This window comes from Bufo bufo, chromosome 1 (genome assembly GCF_905171765.1).
Source record: "Bufo bufo chromosome 1, aBufBuf1.1, whole genome shotgun sequence".
In the NCBI taxonomy this organism is placed as follows: Eukaryota; Metazoa; Chordata; class Amphibia; order Anura; family Bufonidae; genus Bufo; species Bufo bufo.
The window spans coordinates 424,690,319-424,706,118 of record NC_053389.1 but is presented as its reverse complement, the minus strand read 5'-3'; the positions used below and the strand labels follow the sequence as shown (position 1 = coordinate 424,706,118).

The following is a 15,800-nucleotide window of genomic DNA, read 5'->3' as shown; positions in this document are numbered from 1 at the left end:
TAAAGACTTTTATAATATGCTAATGAGCCTCTAGGTGCTACTACAGCACGTAGAGGCTCCGTCTTCTGACCCTTTGGCTCGCCCATGTCCAGTTGATTGACGTCCTAGTTCTCCTCTGTGCCTGTAAAATCCCGCCCCTGCGCCGTCCCGTTTAGTATTCGGCGCAGGTGCAGTGAGTGAAGCCGGCAGCAGGAGAGCGCTCCTTCACTCACTGCGCCGACTAATAAACAGGACGGCGCACACCCCGGATTTCGGGGGCACTGAGGAGAACTAGGACGTCAATCAACTGGACATAGGCGTGCCAAAGGGTGAGAAGACGGAGGCTCTAGGTGCTGCAGCAATCCCCAAGTAGCACCTAGAGGCTCCGTCTTCTGACCCTTTGGCTCGCCCATGTCCAGTTGATTGACGTCCTAGTTCTCCTCTGTGCCTGTAAAATCCCGCCCCTGCGCCGTCCCGTTTAGTATTCGGCGCAGGTGCAGTGAGTGAAGCCGGCAGCAGGAGAGCGCTCCTTCACTCACTGCGCCGACTAATAAACAGGACGGCGCACACCCCGGATTTCGGGGGCACTGAGGAGAACTAGGACGTCAATCAACTGGACATAGGCGTGCCAAAGGGTGAGAAGACGGAGGCTCTAGGTGCTGCAGAAATCCCCAAGTAGCACCTAGAGGCTCATTAGCATATTATAAAAGTCTTTATTTTGAGGGAACGGCAGCAGGCAGGGAGTTAAAAATCATATAGTTATGTTCTGCTGACATTGGTTGACATTAGCAATGTGCTAGATACATAATGATTTTTCTGATGACAGAAACCCTTTAAATCACGTACCTCCTCCAGTTTTGACCGCACTGAGAAAGTGAGAAAACGCAGAGATTTAACATAAGATAATTCTGTGGAAAGTAGCTCTTCAACAGCGGGTTGAACAATTCTTCCATAACTCTCTACTTCATCGTACATAGGTTCTTTAATAGGGGGGATATTTTCATATAGACTGCTTTCTATCGGATGTGTGTCCTCACTGCAGGAACTTGTGGAGACGTCTCTCTGCATGTTCTCAAAGGACCTGCACAGGAAACAGGTTCATAATTACTACCATATCCAAAGACGATATACACTGAGCAAAAATATAAACGCACTTTCGGTTTTGCTACCATTTTGCATGAGCTGAACTCAAAGATCTGAAACATTTTCTACATACACAAAAGACCCATTACTCTCAGTTTTGCCTTACTGGGGGGGGGGGGGGGGGGGGGCAGAAAACCAGTCAGTATCTGGTGTGGCCACTATTTGCCTCACACAGTGTAACACATCTCCGTCGCATAGAGTTGATCAGGTTGTTGATTGTGGCCTGTGGAATGTCGGTCCACTCCTCTTCAATAGCTTTGCGAAGTTGCAGAATATTGGCAGGAACTGGAACACGCTGTCGTATGCGCCGATCCAGAGCATCCCAAACATGCTCAATGGGTGACATGTCCGGTGAGTATGCTCGCCATGCAAGAACTGGGATGTTTTCCGCTTCCAGGAATTGTGTACAGATCCTTGCAATATGGGGCCGTGCATTATCATGCTGCAACATGAGGTGATGGTCGTGGATGAATGGCACAACAATGGGCCTCAGGATCTCGTCACGGTATCTCTGTGCATTCAAAATGCATCAACAAAATTCACCTGTATTCGTTGTTCATAACATACGCCTGCCCATACCATAACCCCACCGCCACCATGGGCCACTCGATCCACAATGTTGACGTTAGCAAACCGCTCACCCACACAACGCCACACCCGTTGTCTGCCATCGGCGCTGAACAGTGAAAACCGTGACTCATCCGTGAACAGAACGCCTCTCCAACGTGCCAGACGCCAACTGCAGTCAGGTCCAGACCCCGATGAGGACGACGAGCATGCAGATGAGCTTCCCTGAGACAGTTTCTGACAGTTTGTGCAGCTGTCCGGGTGGCTGGTTTAAGACGATCATAGTGGTGAACATGCTGGATGTGGAGGTCCTGGGCTTGTGTGGTTACACGTGGTCTGCGGTTGTAAGGCAGGTTGGATGGACTGCCAAATTCTCTGAAATGCCTTTGGAGACGACTTATGGTAGAGAAATGAACATTCATTGCATGGGCAACAGCTCTGGTAGACATTCCTACAGTCGGCATGCCAATTGCACGCTCCCTCAAACATTGCAACATCTGTTGCATAGTGCTGTGTGATCAAACTGCACATTTCAGAATGGTCTTTTATTGTGGGCAGTCTAAGGCACACCTGTGCAATATTCATGCTGTCTAATCAGCACCTTGATATGCCACACCTGTGAGGTGGGATGGATTATCTCGGCAAAGGAGATGTGCTCACTAACACAGATTTAGACAGAAAAGTCGACGTCGACGTCGTGTACATCCATGGAGACTTAAATGACTATCCCACCGCCCTGGTGTCTCAATCCACGGTGGCCGGCAGGTGGACTCATGAGGTGGTCGTCGCCACAAAGTTACATTATGAACTGTGGCCTGAGGAAAGGGTCACCGATACCCATGGGGCAGGAGTAGCCCCAATAGAATGGCCTTGCTCAGGGGGGAAACCGGAACCCTGGGAACCTGAGGCCGAAGGGCCAGCAGTAGGCATGGCCGCCACTGCGATGTAAGGGGAGGAGCCAACCCCACTGAATGTAATGGTGGGAGACGAGGAGGATTTGCCACCGGGTCCGGAGTTGGCAGACCTCAACGTCTCTGGAGACAATTTTGGTACAGCACAGCACCAGGACCGACTCTATCTCGGGCCTGGGAAAATGTGGTAGTAGTTGAGGGTGAGCCGCAACAACCGGGGGCTGAGTCTATGTTTCCCCGTTTTGTGGTTCAACAGGAGATGCTTTACCGGGTAAATCAACTACGGGGTGAGCATATTGAACAGTTGGTGGTGCCCAAGGCGTATTGCAAGCTCGTGTTGGAGTTAGCCCACCAACATGTTCTTGGGGGACACCTGGGCCAGCAGAAAATGCAGGACCAGATTCTACAGCAGTTTTACTGGCCCAGTGTGTTCAGAGAGGTGGAAGAGTAGTGCAAGTGTTGCCCAACATGCCAAATAACCAGCCCCCAGCCACATTTTCGTAGTCCCTTGGTCCCTCTCTCGATTATTGAGGTTCCATTGGAGTGGATCGCTATGGATCTCATAGGCCCAGTGCTGAAGTCCGCTAGAGGGCATCAACACATCTTGGTAGTCCTGGACTATGCCACTCGGTACCTGGAGGAACTTGTAATGTCTGATCTATGAACAGCATGTTATAGAGTAGGAGAAGCTGAGTAGATTGATATATAGTTTTGTGGGATAAGATTCTGTAAAACTTACAATCCATTTATGTAACGTGTGCCTAAACTTTTTTAAGTTTTTTTTTTTTTTTTTAAAACTGCTGCAAATACCCTAATAATAATTTTAGTTATATATTATATTTATATGTTATTAATTGCTTTTATTGTTTTACAAGAAATAAACAATACTAAACTACAAGTCATTCTGAATCTTTTCCCACAAGGCTATACATAACTCGGTTCAGGTCCTTCTGCTCTATAACTTACTGCCTGCAGATTGCACTGCATATCAATAGGTATAGTTGCAATGTAGATCAGTGGGCCAGCCAGACCTAAACCTGTCCCAGTCCTTATTAACTCGTATGTTCACCACATGGCTTTCTAAAAAAAAAATGTTTGAATGATTTCATAGGGCAGAAATCTTTTGCTCTGGCCCATGGCACAAGATATACAGTTAAACATGGAGAATGAGAGCAGTTTAGGGATGTGATATGTTAAAGTGTTTTTCCGGGAATTAAGAAAATGAAAATACTTAAATATTGCTTTATTATAAATATATTTCCAAATACCTTTCATTAGTTATAATGGCTCATTTTGTCTGTGGAGCAATTATTAGGAAAAATAAAATGGCCGCCGTCCTATCAGTACACACAAAACCTGTCCCAATCACACACAAGGACAAGTTACTTCACCATAATGAGCCATAGTGCTGCCTCATCCTCCTCTCTGCTCTGCTTGTCAGGAATCATGATCCTGAATACAGATGAATCTCTGTGGGAATAAAGATGATGAGGAGACATGAGAGGAAGGTGGAGGTGTGGCTAATGAGCAGCAGCTTGTATGCAGTCTCCATTACCACAGCCCCACATTACCACAGTCTGTCTTGTCCATCCTCTCTGTACTTCATGTCTCTTCATGAACTAAATTCCCCAGAGATCCAGCTAAAGTTCGTATCATCTGTATTCAGGATCATAATCCCTGACAAGCAGAGAGGAGGAGGCAGCTCTTTACCTCAGTGTTGTAAAGTAACTTGTCCTCATGTGTGATCAGGACAGGTTTTGTGTAAACTAATGGGACAGCGGCCATTTTGTTTCCCGCAACTGAATGCTCCCCAGACAAAACGGGCCATTATAAATAATGAAAGACATTTGAGAATATATTTATAATAAAGTAATATTTAAGTATTTTCATTTTCTTAATTCCCAAAGAACCCCTTTAAGTAATGGTTTCTGCATGAAAGCGTGTATGCATTGGGAGGGAAGGGAGCAGGCTGGCATCTGTGTCTTTGGACATTTGCTGCCAGGCTACCAGGGAGGATCACATGTACAGCCCAAGGACAGCTTGCCTTTCAGCAAGGCAGTGTGCAATACCCCAGTCCTTGGGTATCTGAAATGTTTGTTATATTTTATATTTTGCTATGTTCCTGTTTACCATGTACACCAGCAGATGGGGTATGGCTGGCAGTGGTTGGCATTAGGAAGTGGACTAACCATCCCCTTCCTCCCCTCTTGGTAGGAGGGGGCGGTCCTGCTTCCTGCTGAGAGGGGAAGTTCTAGTGAGACTATTGTGGAGTGGGGAAGCATCTGTTTGAGCTCCTACTCCACGGGTCTTAGGGGCCAGTTTTTGATCTAACTCTCATGAGAAACCACTACTCTAGAGATACTGAAAGAATACTAAAACTCCAGATATCAGAAAAGTTAAAGCATTTGCAGTCAACAGAGTGACTAGCACGTCACAGATTTACAGACCCTGCTACAGGTGAGCGACTATGGCTCAGATACCTATCACCTAGATTACATCCAGACCAACTCAAAGTCTGCATTACACAGTGGACACTTACATCCACATGTTCCAGGACACAGCTGTTAGCCATAACTTCAAAAGGGAGTCATCAGCAAGACAACACTTCAGAGGTTTGCCAGCCACTGTAACTCATCCTCTGAGGATAGAAATTGCACTTTGTCCAAACTACTGTTGGATATACTACAAATTATCTTTTGCACTAAGTAAAAAGAAACTTATTCTTTTACTTCTGGCCTGATTCCTCAAACCGCCTTTGCAGTGCACTGATCCCCAGGGAGCAATAGCCTGAAAGAGTAGACCATGACACATCATCTCATCAGGGACACCACCACTCCCATCCTCTGCACCGGCTCCTCAGGGACTCACTGTATACAGTGACTATAGCTAGAAAACTGTAGCAAGCGGGGAAGATATTATTTTTCATTTATGTACAATGGCCCATTTGGCACACTGACACATTTGCACAAGTGTATTTTGAGAGGTATGAGGACAAGAAATATGTCTATTTTATTTAAAAGTACATGCCTTTTAAAAAATATGGTCCATTAGGAAATGTCTGTCCATGTGAACTCCTTTTTGCACACACTCTGAACAACTGCTTATTTGAAATTTGCCATTTTTTTCTATCTGATATCTGTGGTTCAACCTAAGGCCCCTTTCACACGTCAATGAATCTCGGTTGTGTGCTGTCCGTAGTCTCCACAGACTGCTCACGTATCCATTGACTTTAACAGGTGTATTAACACATTGTATGACATCACGGAAGCATTCCCTAACTGTATTCAAGGCGTACAGCTGTGCAAAGTATGGCAAAAACTGGTATAAGCGAATAATAAATGTGGGTCAGTGATTATAGCACTTTTATATTGCAGTATGCCCTAGGCATGCTATAGCTGAAGCTGATTCTTTTCCCATTGACTTTAATATGCCATAAAACCCCCACAAAATGATGCACTGTAAAAAATACAATAACATATACCGGTATCATGGAACTGATTCTTTATTAAACACCCTGAACCAAAAACTGCATGTCAAGCACATTTAACATGAAGTTTTTTGGTATGATAGCACTGCATTACGGTACGGCCACATGTTCAGGTTTCCTGATGCAGTTTTGGAAGCCAAAAAGATCATAAAAAGACATAAAGAAAAAAATACAGAAATGATTTCTCCTCTTTTTCTAATTTACTTCTGGTTTTGACTTGTTTTTGCATCAGGAAACCTGACCGTATGGCCACCCCCTTCCAATTGTCTTAGATTCATCTTAAGGGGCGCCTGTTCACAGATACAGGAAGGTTGCAATTTATGTCTTGCCTTTCTTTGCTAGGTCACTATTGTCCTGCATTACCAATTGGGAAGTCATTCACTGATTTTATAGACATGGCCACATTTCTATTATAGGCAAGTGCATTGTACAGTATAAGTGTTCAAACGTCATATTTTGTCATAGCAGAATCACAACTGATAGGAAAATGTGGTTATTGTGTACAACATTCATTGAATACCAAGATAATATTATCTTTAATCAAATCTTCATATTTGTGACTTACCCAGTATACAGATAACTCGTATCACTCATACAATCATCATATTGCTGCTCATCAATCAGAGAAGTATTATATATATTGTCTTCATTGTCTGCAATTTCATATTCTGGTGACGTCTGCATATAAGTATCATCTAAATTCCTTATAACATTTGACTGCAAGCTAACGGACTGACGCCTGTGAATGCAAAGAGTCATTTTTAGACAGTCACAGAGATACTGTATGAGATTATGAGTCCTGTACTAAACAGCACATACAACATTGCATGACAGTTTGTTTAGGATAGGTGGGCCTATGTTTCTAATGAGCATTGAGGTGCCTGAATAATCGAGTGTTGGAAATATATGGCGCTAGGAGATGAAATTTAAAGGATAACTGTATTTTTTTTTTATGTAATTGGATTGGTCTATGTTTACTTTAGTTCCCTAGTTAATACTTTTGTATAGGTATTGAATTACCTAGTAATTGCAGCATGTTCTTTCCTCCCCCAGGCATTCTGGTGTTCTCCGTCTCCTATCTTCTATATACAGAAGACGGAGGACATAGTAGTGGGTAGTCCCAAACGCTGCGTGCGCACTCCCGTTGGACCGGGATAGTGCCGATATTAGCGATAAAATTTGCAATAAAAATTTGCGATAAAAATTCGCAATCAACTACTCAGGAGGAACAGGGCGTGTTTAAGTCTGGAGGAAGCCGATTGGTGGGGGTGAGGCTGCACGTTCCCAAGATGAGCCGAATGAATTCTGGGTAGTTAGGGAGGGAGGTCTTAGCCTTAGGGTAAGGGCATCGGCGGCCATCTTGAGAAGATAGTCAGAAAGAAGTCTTGTGAGGAGCGGTTGCTATGGACGGAATCTTATTAAACAAGCGGTATGTGAACATAATAATTAGTGATTATGGATTATCACCACAGCAGCAACAACATATATGAAAATTTACTGGAATAAGGAAGAGATTTATTCTTGTGTGCTGGCTTGAGATGCACCTAATTTATTAATGCAATGCCTCTTACAAAATTAGGGGCATCTTTGGTGCTCCATGTACCAGAAACTCAAATCTATGCCAGCTAGTGGCTGGTTTAGACTTAAATTATAATTTACACAAGTTTCTGTAGTAAATTATAGTACTGCATATCTGAAGGGCAGATGAGGCCCTCCTTTCTTCTGCTAAGTCCTGCCCCTTTCCTTGCCACTAAAAGTCAGAAATTTTGGTGCAAATATAATGTGTGCCATAATTGGCAACTTTGTAACACCACGTTTGTGGCATAAAAGGGGTTTTAAATATCCTAAATTGATACCACCTATTTGTTGGCTTACTTTATGCCTGAATGTTTTGGGTGCACAATGTTGAATTTTAAGCCATGTTTTTTTTAGGTAGGCCACGTCCCTTTCCTGCTATGTCATGCCCCTTGGTCAGATGAGTAAAAAAAAAAAAAGTCTAAAACACACAATAAATATGTTGCAAAGCACTACAACCTCTTCCTCAGCCTGTGATTTTACATTTATTGGTCACAAGGCTTTCCTCTTTTTTTATTATTCTGATGTGATCACTTTTGAATCCCAATGTTTGACATACAGAATGTCAGCTATGTAAAAGAGTTGCGCAGACTCTACAGCAACAAAATGGTAGGAAATAATGAAATAAAAGCTACTTAATTTTGCATTTGGAACGAGTTTCAGACTGGGATACCTTGGACCCACCAGTAAAATTCATTCTGGGGACCATTCTACAGCTACATACAAATACTACCTGCTCACACAGACAGGTAGGCAGCAGCAAGTTGCTCAATTTGATTGATTATGGGGTCCCTGCAGTGACTTCCAAAAGGCAGATCCCAGGGGGCAGATGCTGGCTGTTGTGCCTACCAGTACTCCTCACCAGCCGATGCATCTATAATAATAAACTAGCTAGTCTCTTAGGCTTGTTTCACATTAGCGGCAGAGATTCCCTGCCGGAACAGTCTGCCGGATCTCTGCGCACTCCGGCATTGGAAGAGGTATGTAAGGCTCTGTGTACGGAGGTCCACCCTTGCTCAGGGTCCCACCAGGAGTTTCACCTTTCCCTCTGTAGGCCAGTTTAAGCTTGTTTGTGAAGCAAATGAACACAAAAAAAACTCTGTGCCAACATGTCAATAGCCTTTAAAGAAACATTTGTCAATCGTCAGTATGCCAAGAACAGTCAAGAATAAAGGTGGTACATTACCTATTAGATGAGTTTCGGCCAGAAGACAAAATACCCTCTAACTGGCTTTTAAAGGGTTCTGACTTTCCATGATTCCTTACATTAGAAAGGTTTGATCTGTCATTGTAAGCATGGTTTCCAGTAAAGACATTGTTGCTTGATGATACATAGGAAGGTGAAATGTAATTTAAGTTCTCATTTATGCAATAGGATTGGTTACTGTTTGAAGAATGTCTGTCTTTAGATCTATAAAAGAAATCAGAAAAAACAGAAAAATTAAAACTCTTAAACTGGTTCATGACATGGTTCATGACAGCATATTTGCTTGTAGACCAAGGAACACAAAAGTTAAAGGGATTATCCAAAGCAAGGGGGTATGTCACTGTTCGCAACCTGCTATTGGCTGCACCCCCTGTCACCAGATGTTCTGATCTGCATGATGGGGAGATGAAGCAACGGCCGTGAAGGGATCCAGGAGGACACAGGCGTCGGGGACCAGGTAAGTAAAGTATAGTCTCTATGAGGGGCCTGGGCATTGTGGGGGGCGGGGTACAACTTTGGATATCCCCTTTAAAGGGGTTCTACAATTGCTTAAAATAAAAAAAATATATATACTCACCCATATCTCCAGTGCTGTTCTCTGTGTCTCTAGTCTGGCAATCCCACCACTGTTTGGCTGCAAAACTCACCTGCTGAATCCAGGAACATCACTGTGCATATCACCAGTACAGTGGCTTGGATTCGACAGCCAATAACTGTCCTCAGTTGTAAACCAGGTGGCTGCAGTCAGGGGTATACATAGAAATCACTGGGCCCCATAGCAAGAATCTAAATTAGGCCCCCCAAGCCCCATTTATAGCCCCTCCCCTTGGTCTGCTTTGGATCCCAAACTCAGAAGTGGCCCACCCATGATGAGGATTAAAAGATTTTTATTGTCAGGGCCCCCCTAACAGTATTATACAATGACATCATATACAGTGACACTGTAGGAAACAGACGGGGCAGCTGCTGGGCCTCGTCTGAGAGCTCAGTCTTGACTAGCCACAGGAGTGGGGGTTGCATGGGAGGAGGGGGTTGCAAAGAAGTTTATGGAGGGGGGCCATTCAAATTTCTGTACATACTGCATCTATCATACCTCGTACCTCACATATCAGTCCACTGCTGGATATACTATATATCTGTACACACTGCATCTATTATACCTCATATCTCACATAGCAGTACACTGCTGTATATACTACAGTCCTGATCAAAAGTTTAAGACCACTTGAAAAATGGCAAAAAATCATATTTGGAATGGCTGGATTTTAACAAGGTTCCAAGTAGAGCTTCAACATGCAACAAGAAGAAATGGGAGTGAAACAAAACATTTTTTGAGCATTCAATTTAATGAAAACAACGAATAAACTGAAACAGGCTGTTTTTCAGCTGATCAAAAGTTTAGGGCCACACCTCCAAAAAAAAACTAACCCCCCCCCCCAAAACAGAAATCCAACTTCCAAACATGAACTCAAACTAAAAAGACTAGCGTGGTATTAGCAGGAGGTGCTCAAACCCACATGCAGTCGTGCATATACAGTATATAGGGGAGCAAATCCTGCACTTGTGGCCCGTTGCTAATGACTATCCCCAGCAAAAATGCATACGTGGAGGATGCCCGCGGCGAACCACAAGTACCACAATAGACATCCTACACAAGGTAGCAATTGTGTGGATGTCATAATCAATATAACAATATAACAAAATAATAGCAAAGACAGGTGCACTCTGCAGTCTTACTAAACCCTCAAACAGATTTTAAAATTGAGAGATTAGTCAACATGTCCTACGGTGTAGAACATGTCTAAGCCCTGGCACCACACCAAGGTTTCTCAAGTAGCCCGGGACCTAACACTCTCCTAACTGAGCCGTATGGGCAATACCAGGAGCCAGTGGGCAAATTACAGGAGCATGAGGCCGACTCACAAACAACTCGCCAGTTACCTCCAGCATGTAACCATGCTTGCAATGGGAGGAGGGAGGAGTTTGCGAGTCCCACACAAGACTGGCTGATATGGCCCAGGCCTCATAGGTGCACCTAAATGTGGCCTGTAGATGGAAAACAGGCACATTTAAATTGTAGTTTATACACCTCCAGGAATCAGTAACGAGTAGCTCCGCCGTTATTGTTTATCACTTCAAAAATTCGTTTCGGCATGCTTGATGCAAGCGTTTCCATGAGGTGAGTGGGAACATTTCTCCAAGTGGTGAAGACGGCCGCACGAAGGCCATCTACTGTCTGGAACTGTTGTCCATTTTTGTAAACTTCCCTTGCCATCCATCCCCAAAGGTTCTCAATTGGATTTAGATCAGGGGAACACGCAGGATGGGCCAAAAGAGTGATGTTATTCTCCTGGAAGAAGTCCCTTGTCCTGCGGGCATTGTGCACTGTAGCGTTGTCCTATTGAAAAACCCAGTCGTTACCACACAGACGAGGGCCCTCAGTCATGAGGAATGCTCTCTGCAACATCTGGACATAGCCAGCGGCCGTTTGACGCCCCTGCACTTCCTGAAGCTCCATTGTTCCACTGAAGGAAAAAGCACCCCAGACCATTATGGCGCCCCCTCCACTGTGGCGCGTAGAAAACATCTCAGGTGCGATCTGCTTGTCATGCCAGTAACGTTGGAAACCATCAGGACCATCAAGGCTACATTTTTTCTCATCAGAGAATAAAAAACTTTCTTCTACCTTTGAATGTCCCATGTTTGGTGCTCTCTTGCAAAGTCCAAACGAGCAGTTCTGTGGCGTTCAAGGAGACGAGGTCTTTGAAGACGATTTTTGTTTTTGAAGCCCTTCAGTCTCAGATGCCGTCTGATTGTTATGGGGCTGCAGTCAGCACCAGTAAGGGCCTTAATTTGGGTCGAGGATCGTCCAGTGTCTTGACGGACAGCCAATTGGATCCTCCGGCTCAATGCTGATTAAATTTTTGGGGGTTTTCCACTTGACTTATTTGTTCCATAACCCTCAGGATCATTTAAGAATTTAAGAAATTCCAAATGACTATCTTACTGCGTCCCACCTTAGCAGCGATGGCGTGACCCGACCACGTTCAAAAAGGGAGAGTTTTTTGCCTTTGCCATCACGTGTGACTACCTGACAGAAAATGACAATGAATCCACATCTTTGCACAGATTTGGCCTTTTAAAGGCATGTGATCCTAAACTTTTGATCAGCTGAAAAACAGCCTGTTTCAGTTTATTCGTTGTTTTCATTAAATTGAATGCTCAAAAAATGTTTTGTCTCACTCCCATTTCTTCTTGTTGCATGTTGAAGCTCTTCTTGGAACCTTGTTAAGATCCAGCCATGCTAAATATGATTTTTTGCCATTTTTCAAGTGGTCTTAAATTTTTGATCAGGACTGTATGTATCTGTACACACTGCATCTATTATACCTTGTACCTCACTTATCAGTACACTGCTTTATATACTATATATCTGTACACACTGCATCTATTATACTTTGTACCTCACATTTTAGTAAACTGCTGGATATACTATCTATCTGTACACACTATATCTATTATACCTCATACCTCACATATCAGTACACTGCTGTATACAGGTACCATAGTACACATAGTAACATAGTTTATCAGGCCGAAAAAAGACATCTGTCCATCCAGTTCGGCCTGTTATCCTGCAAGTTGATCCAGAGGAAGAAAAAAAAAAACTGAGGTAGAAGACAATTTTCCCCACTTAACCTCTCCAGGACACATGACGTACCGGTACGGCATGTTGTCCTGGTACTTAAGGACACATGACGTACCGGTACGTCATGTGTATTTTCGATTACCGGCGGGCGGTGATCGGAACAAGGTGCCTGCTCAAATCATTGAGCAGGCACCTTGGCTAAATGCGCGGGGGGTCCCGTGACCCCCCCGTGTCGGCGATCGCCGCAAACCGCAGGTCAATTCAGGTTTGCGGCTTTTACCTGCGGTTGCGGCGGCATGCGGCTGTAGGGGGGACCCGATGGCATGAAAGGCCTTCCGGTGACAAGCCTGTGAGATCCAGCCCCCTGGATCTCACAGACCGGAAGCTGTATGAGTAATACTCACTGTATTACTCATACAGCCTATGCATTCCAATACAGAAGTATTGGAATGCATTGTAAAGAGATTAGACCCCCAAAAGTTCAAGTCCCAAAGTGAGACAAAAAATTAGGTGAAAAAAAAAATGGGGTCACTTTTATGCAGTTTCTACTCTAGGGGTGCATCAGGGGGGCTTCAAATGGGACATGGTGTAAAAAAAAAAAGACTGTCCAGCAAAATCTGCCTTCCAAAAACCGTATGGCATTCCTTTCCTTCTGCGCCCTGCCGTGTGCCCGTACAGTAGTTTACGACCACATATGGGGTGTTTCTGTAAACTACAGAATCAGGGCCATAAATATTGAGTTTTGCTTGGCTGTTAACCCTTGCTTTGTAAAAGTAAAAAAAATATTAAAATGGAAAATCTGCCAAAAAAGTGAAATTTTTTAATTGTATGTCTATTTTCCATTAATTCTTGTGGAACACCTAAAGGGTTAACAAAGTTTGTAAAATCAGTTTTGAATACCTTGAGGGGTGTAGTTTCTAGAATGGGGTCATTTTTGGGTGGTTTCTATTATGTAAGCCTCGCAAAGTGACTTCAGACCTGAACTGGTCCCTAAAAATTGGGTTTTTGAAAATTTCCGAAAAATTTCAAGATTTGCTTCTAAACTTCTAAGCCTTGTAACATCCCCAAAAAATGTAATATCATTCCCAAAATGATCCAAACATGAAGTAGACATATGGGGAATGTAAAGTAATAACTATTTTTGGAGGTATTACTATGTATTATAGAAGTAGAGAAATTGAAACTTGGAAATTTGCCAATTTTTACAAATATTTGGTAAATTTGGTATTTTTTTTATAAATAAAAATAAAAAATGTTGACTTTATTTTAGCAGTGTCATGAAGTACAATATGTGACGAAAAAACTATCTCAGAATGGCCTGGATAAGTCAAAGCGTTTTAAAGTTATCACCACTTAAAGTGACACTGGTCAGAGTTGCAAAAAATGGCCTGGTCCTTAAGCTGAAATAAGGCTGTGTCCTAAAGGGTTTAAGGGGGAAAAAATTCCTTCCTGACTCCAATCAGGCAATCAGAGTAACTCCCTGGATTAACGACCTCTTACCTCTCACATCAGTACACTGCTATATATATATATATATGTATTAAGGCATTTGCCTGGATTTGTGGGAGGGGCTGAGGTCCGCCTCCAGCCTATTTAGGGCACCCCCCTTACCTGGCTCCTGCACCGTCTGAGGTCTGAGCTTTGAGAGAGGAAGTCGCTTGTGGAGTTTCTGGAGAGTTACCTGCGAGCCGCTGAATTTCTGAGAGTTTTTCGTCGCCGTCTGTTTCTGGATTTGGAGCATTTCTGTTCTATTTTTCCGGCTTCACTCGGTTCACTGTGGGTCGCGTTGGCCCGTTAAACTGTGAGTCATTCATACGGTACGGCCAGGGCCTCACGGTTGCCCCTGTACTGGTTCATTTCATTTCATCAAACGCTGCACCAATGTCACGGTTTCTCGTACAAGTCACCAGTATTCATTTCTGTCACGCCTTGTTCATGCACAATTTGTTCACAACCGTACCACCATTCCGGTCAACAGCTCTGCAGCATGCGGCCAATGGTTTCTGGGCTAATCCCCCATTTCTGTTCATTTCATAAACGCTGCACTAATGTTACGGCTTTCTCGCATAAGTCACCGGCATCTCATTTCTGTCATGTCTTGTTCAGGCATAAATCTACCTACATCGTACCACCACTCCGGTCAAACACCCCGGCGCTGCAAGCAATGGTTTCCGGGCTCATCCCCCATGTTGTTCATTCCATCACCCCACAATCATTTCTCATTCATGCCCCCCCCCTCTCCTCATGCTTCATGTTGCAGCTGCCAATAGCACAGATGCGGTGCGCACGGCACACACCCTCCCTCCATGTCCGTTTCACTGGGCACACCACTGCTCCAGGCATCCCCTCCCCACCGCCTCCGGTCTGTTCCGCCGCTCCTCCTGCCGCGCGGCCGATGGTGGCCGGCTGCGTCCCGGTGCCTGGTCTGCGCACGCGCGGCCGGGGTACTGCACATGCGCGGCGATACGTCGGCGCGTGTGCGTGTCCCGACGGCCGTCCGCAGTGCATCTGATGCGGGGGGGCCGCCGTCGGGTAGTCCGGTGCGGCTGGCCGGCGGGACTCCGGGACGGGCGGTTTCCTCAGCATGCCCCCTCCTGCGCAGGCTGCACAGTCAAGGGGGACATCCAGCACGCCCCAAACAATGCACCCTCCATATCAAGATCACCCCAGCAGCCCCCCACATTAAACTGAAACCCAAAAAAAAAAAAAAAAAAAAGGGAAAGGTTATTAATTGGTATAATTGGTTAATTGGTTATTAAAAAATAAAAAAAAAACAACACAGAGGAAAGGAGGTTTATAGGTATTCCGCCGCATGTCATGAAAGGAAAAAAACAAACAAACAAAGAAAAAAAACTTTAATGTCAAGCCGCAATTCCCACGTTCTGCATGGGCATACGGCCAAGCCGCAGGTCTCTCTTTCTCACCATGCGCAAACTATCATTTCGCAGGCAACCGTCATGGTCCTCCTGGGTCATGCTATATGTGCAAAATACATTTCACATTTCATCATACTATTTTATGTCTACCCTCCACCTTTTTAGGCGGTCAACCTATAATATATTTTGCACAGCCGTGTATCCGGAGAATTTTTTCTTGCTACCAGGTACGGTCACCTGCTCATTAACAAGGTTCTCCTTACATTTCGGATGGTCCCGTTAGGGTCAGCGTGCTGGCTTTAGGGGCACCATCATCCCACTAGGTTACCCCCTTCTTGGCTTCGCCATCAGTTAGTGGTCCCGCGAGGCCGACACCCCGCCTCAAACGTTCAGAGGCAGCCGCCCA

The 15,800-nt window shown here is 44.5% G+C and overlaps 1 protein-coding gene across 1 annotated transcript in view; it reads right to left on the bottom strand.

Moving 5' to 3' along the window:
* Positions 1-15,800, bottom strand: part of ARHGEF37 (Rho guanine nucleotide exchange factor 37) — a 117,341-nt gene that overhangs the window by 80,724 nt on the left and 20,817 nt on the right. The window contains exons 2-4 of the mRNA XM_040406546.1: positions 8,849-9,073; positions 6,653-6,826; positions 826-1,060 (exon numbers count right to left, since the gene is read on the bottom strand). Coding sequence (XP_040262480.1) covers positions 826-1,060; positions 6,653-6,771 — 354 coding nt within the window. The 5' untranslated portion in view covers positions 6,772-6,826; positions 8,849-9,073. The remainder of the gene's footprint in view (positions 1-825; positions 1,061-6,652; positions 6,827-8,848; positions 9,074-15,800) is intronic.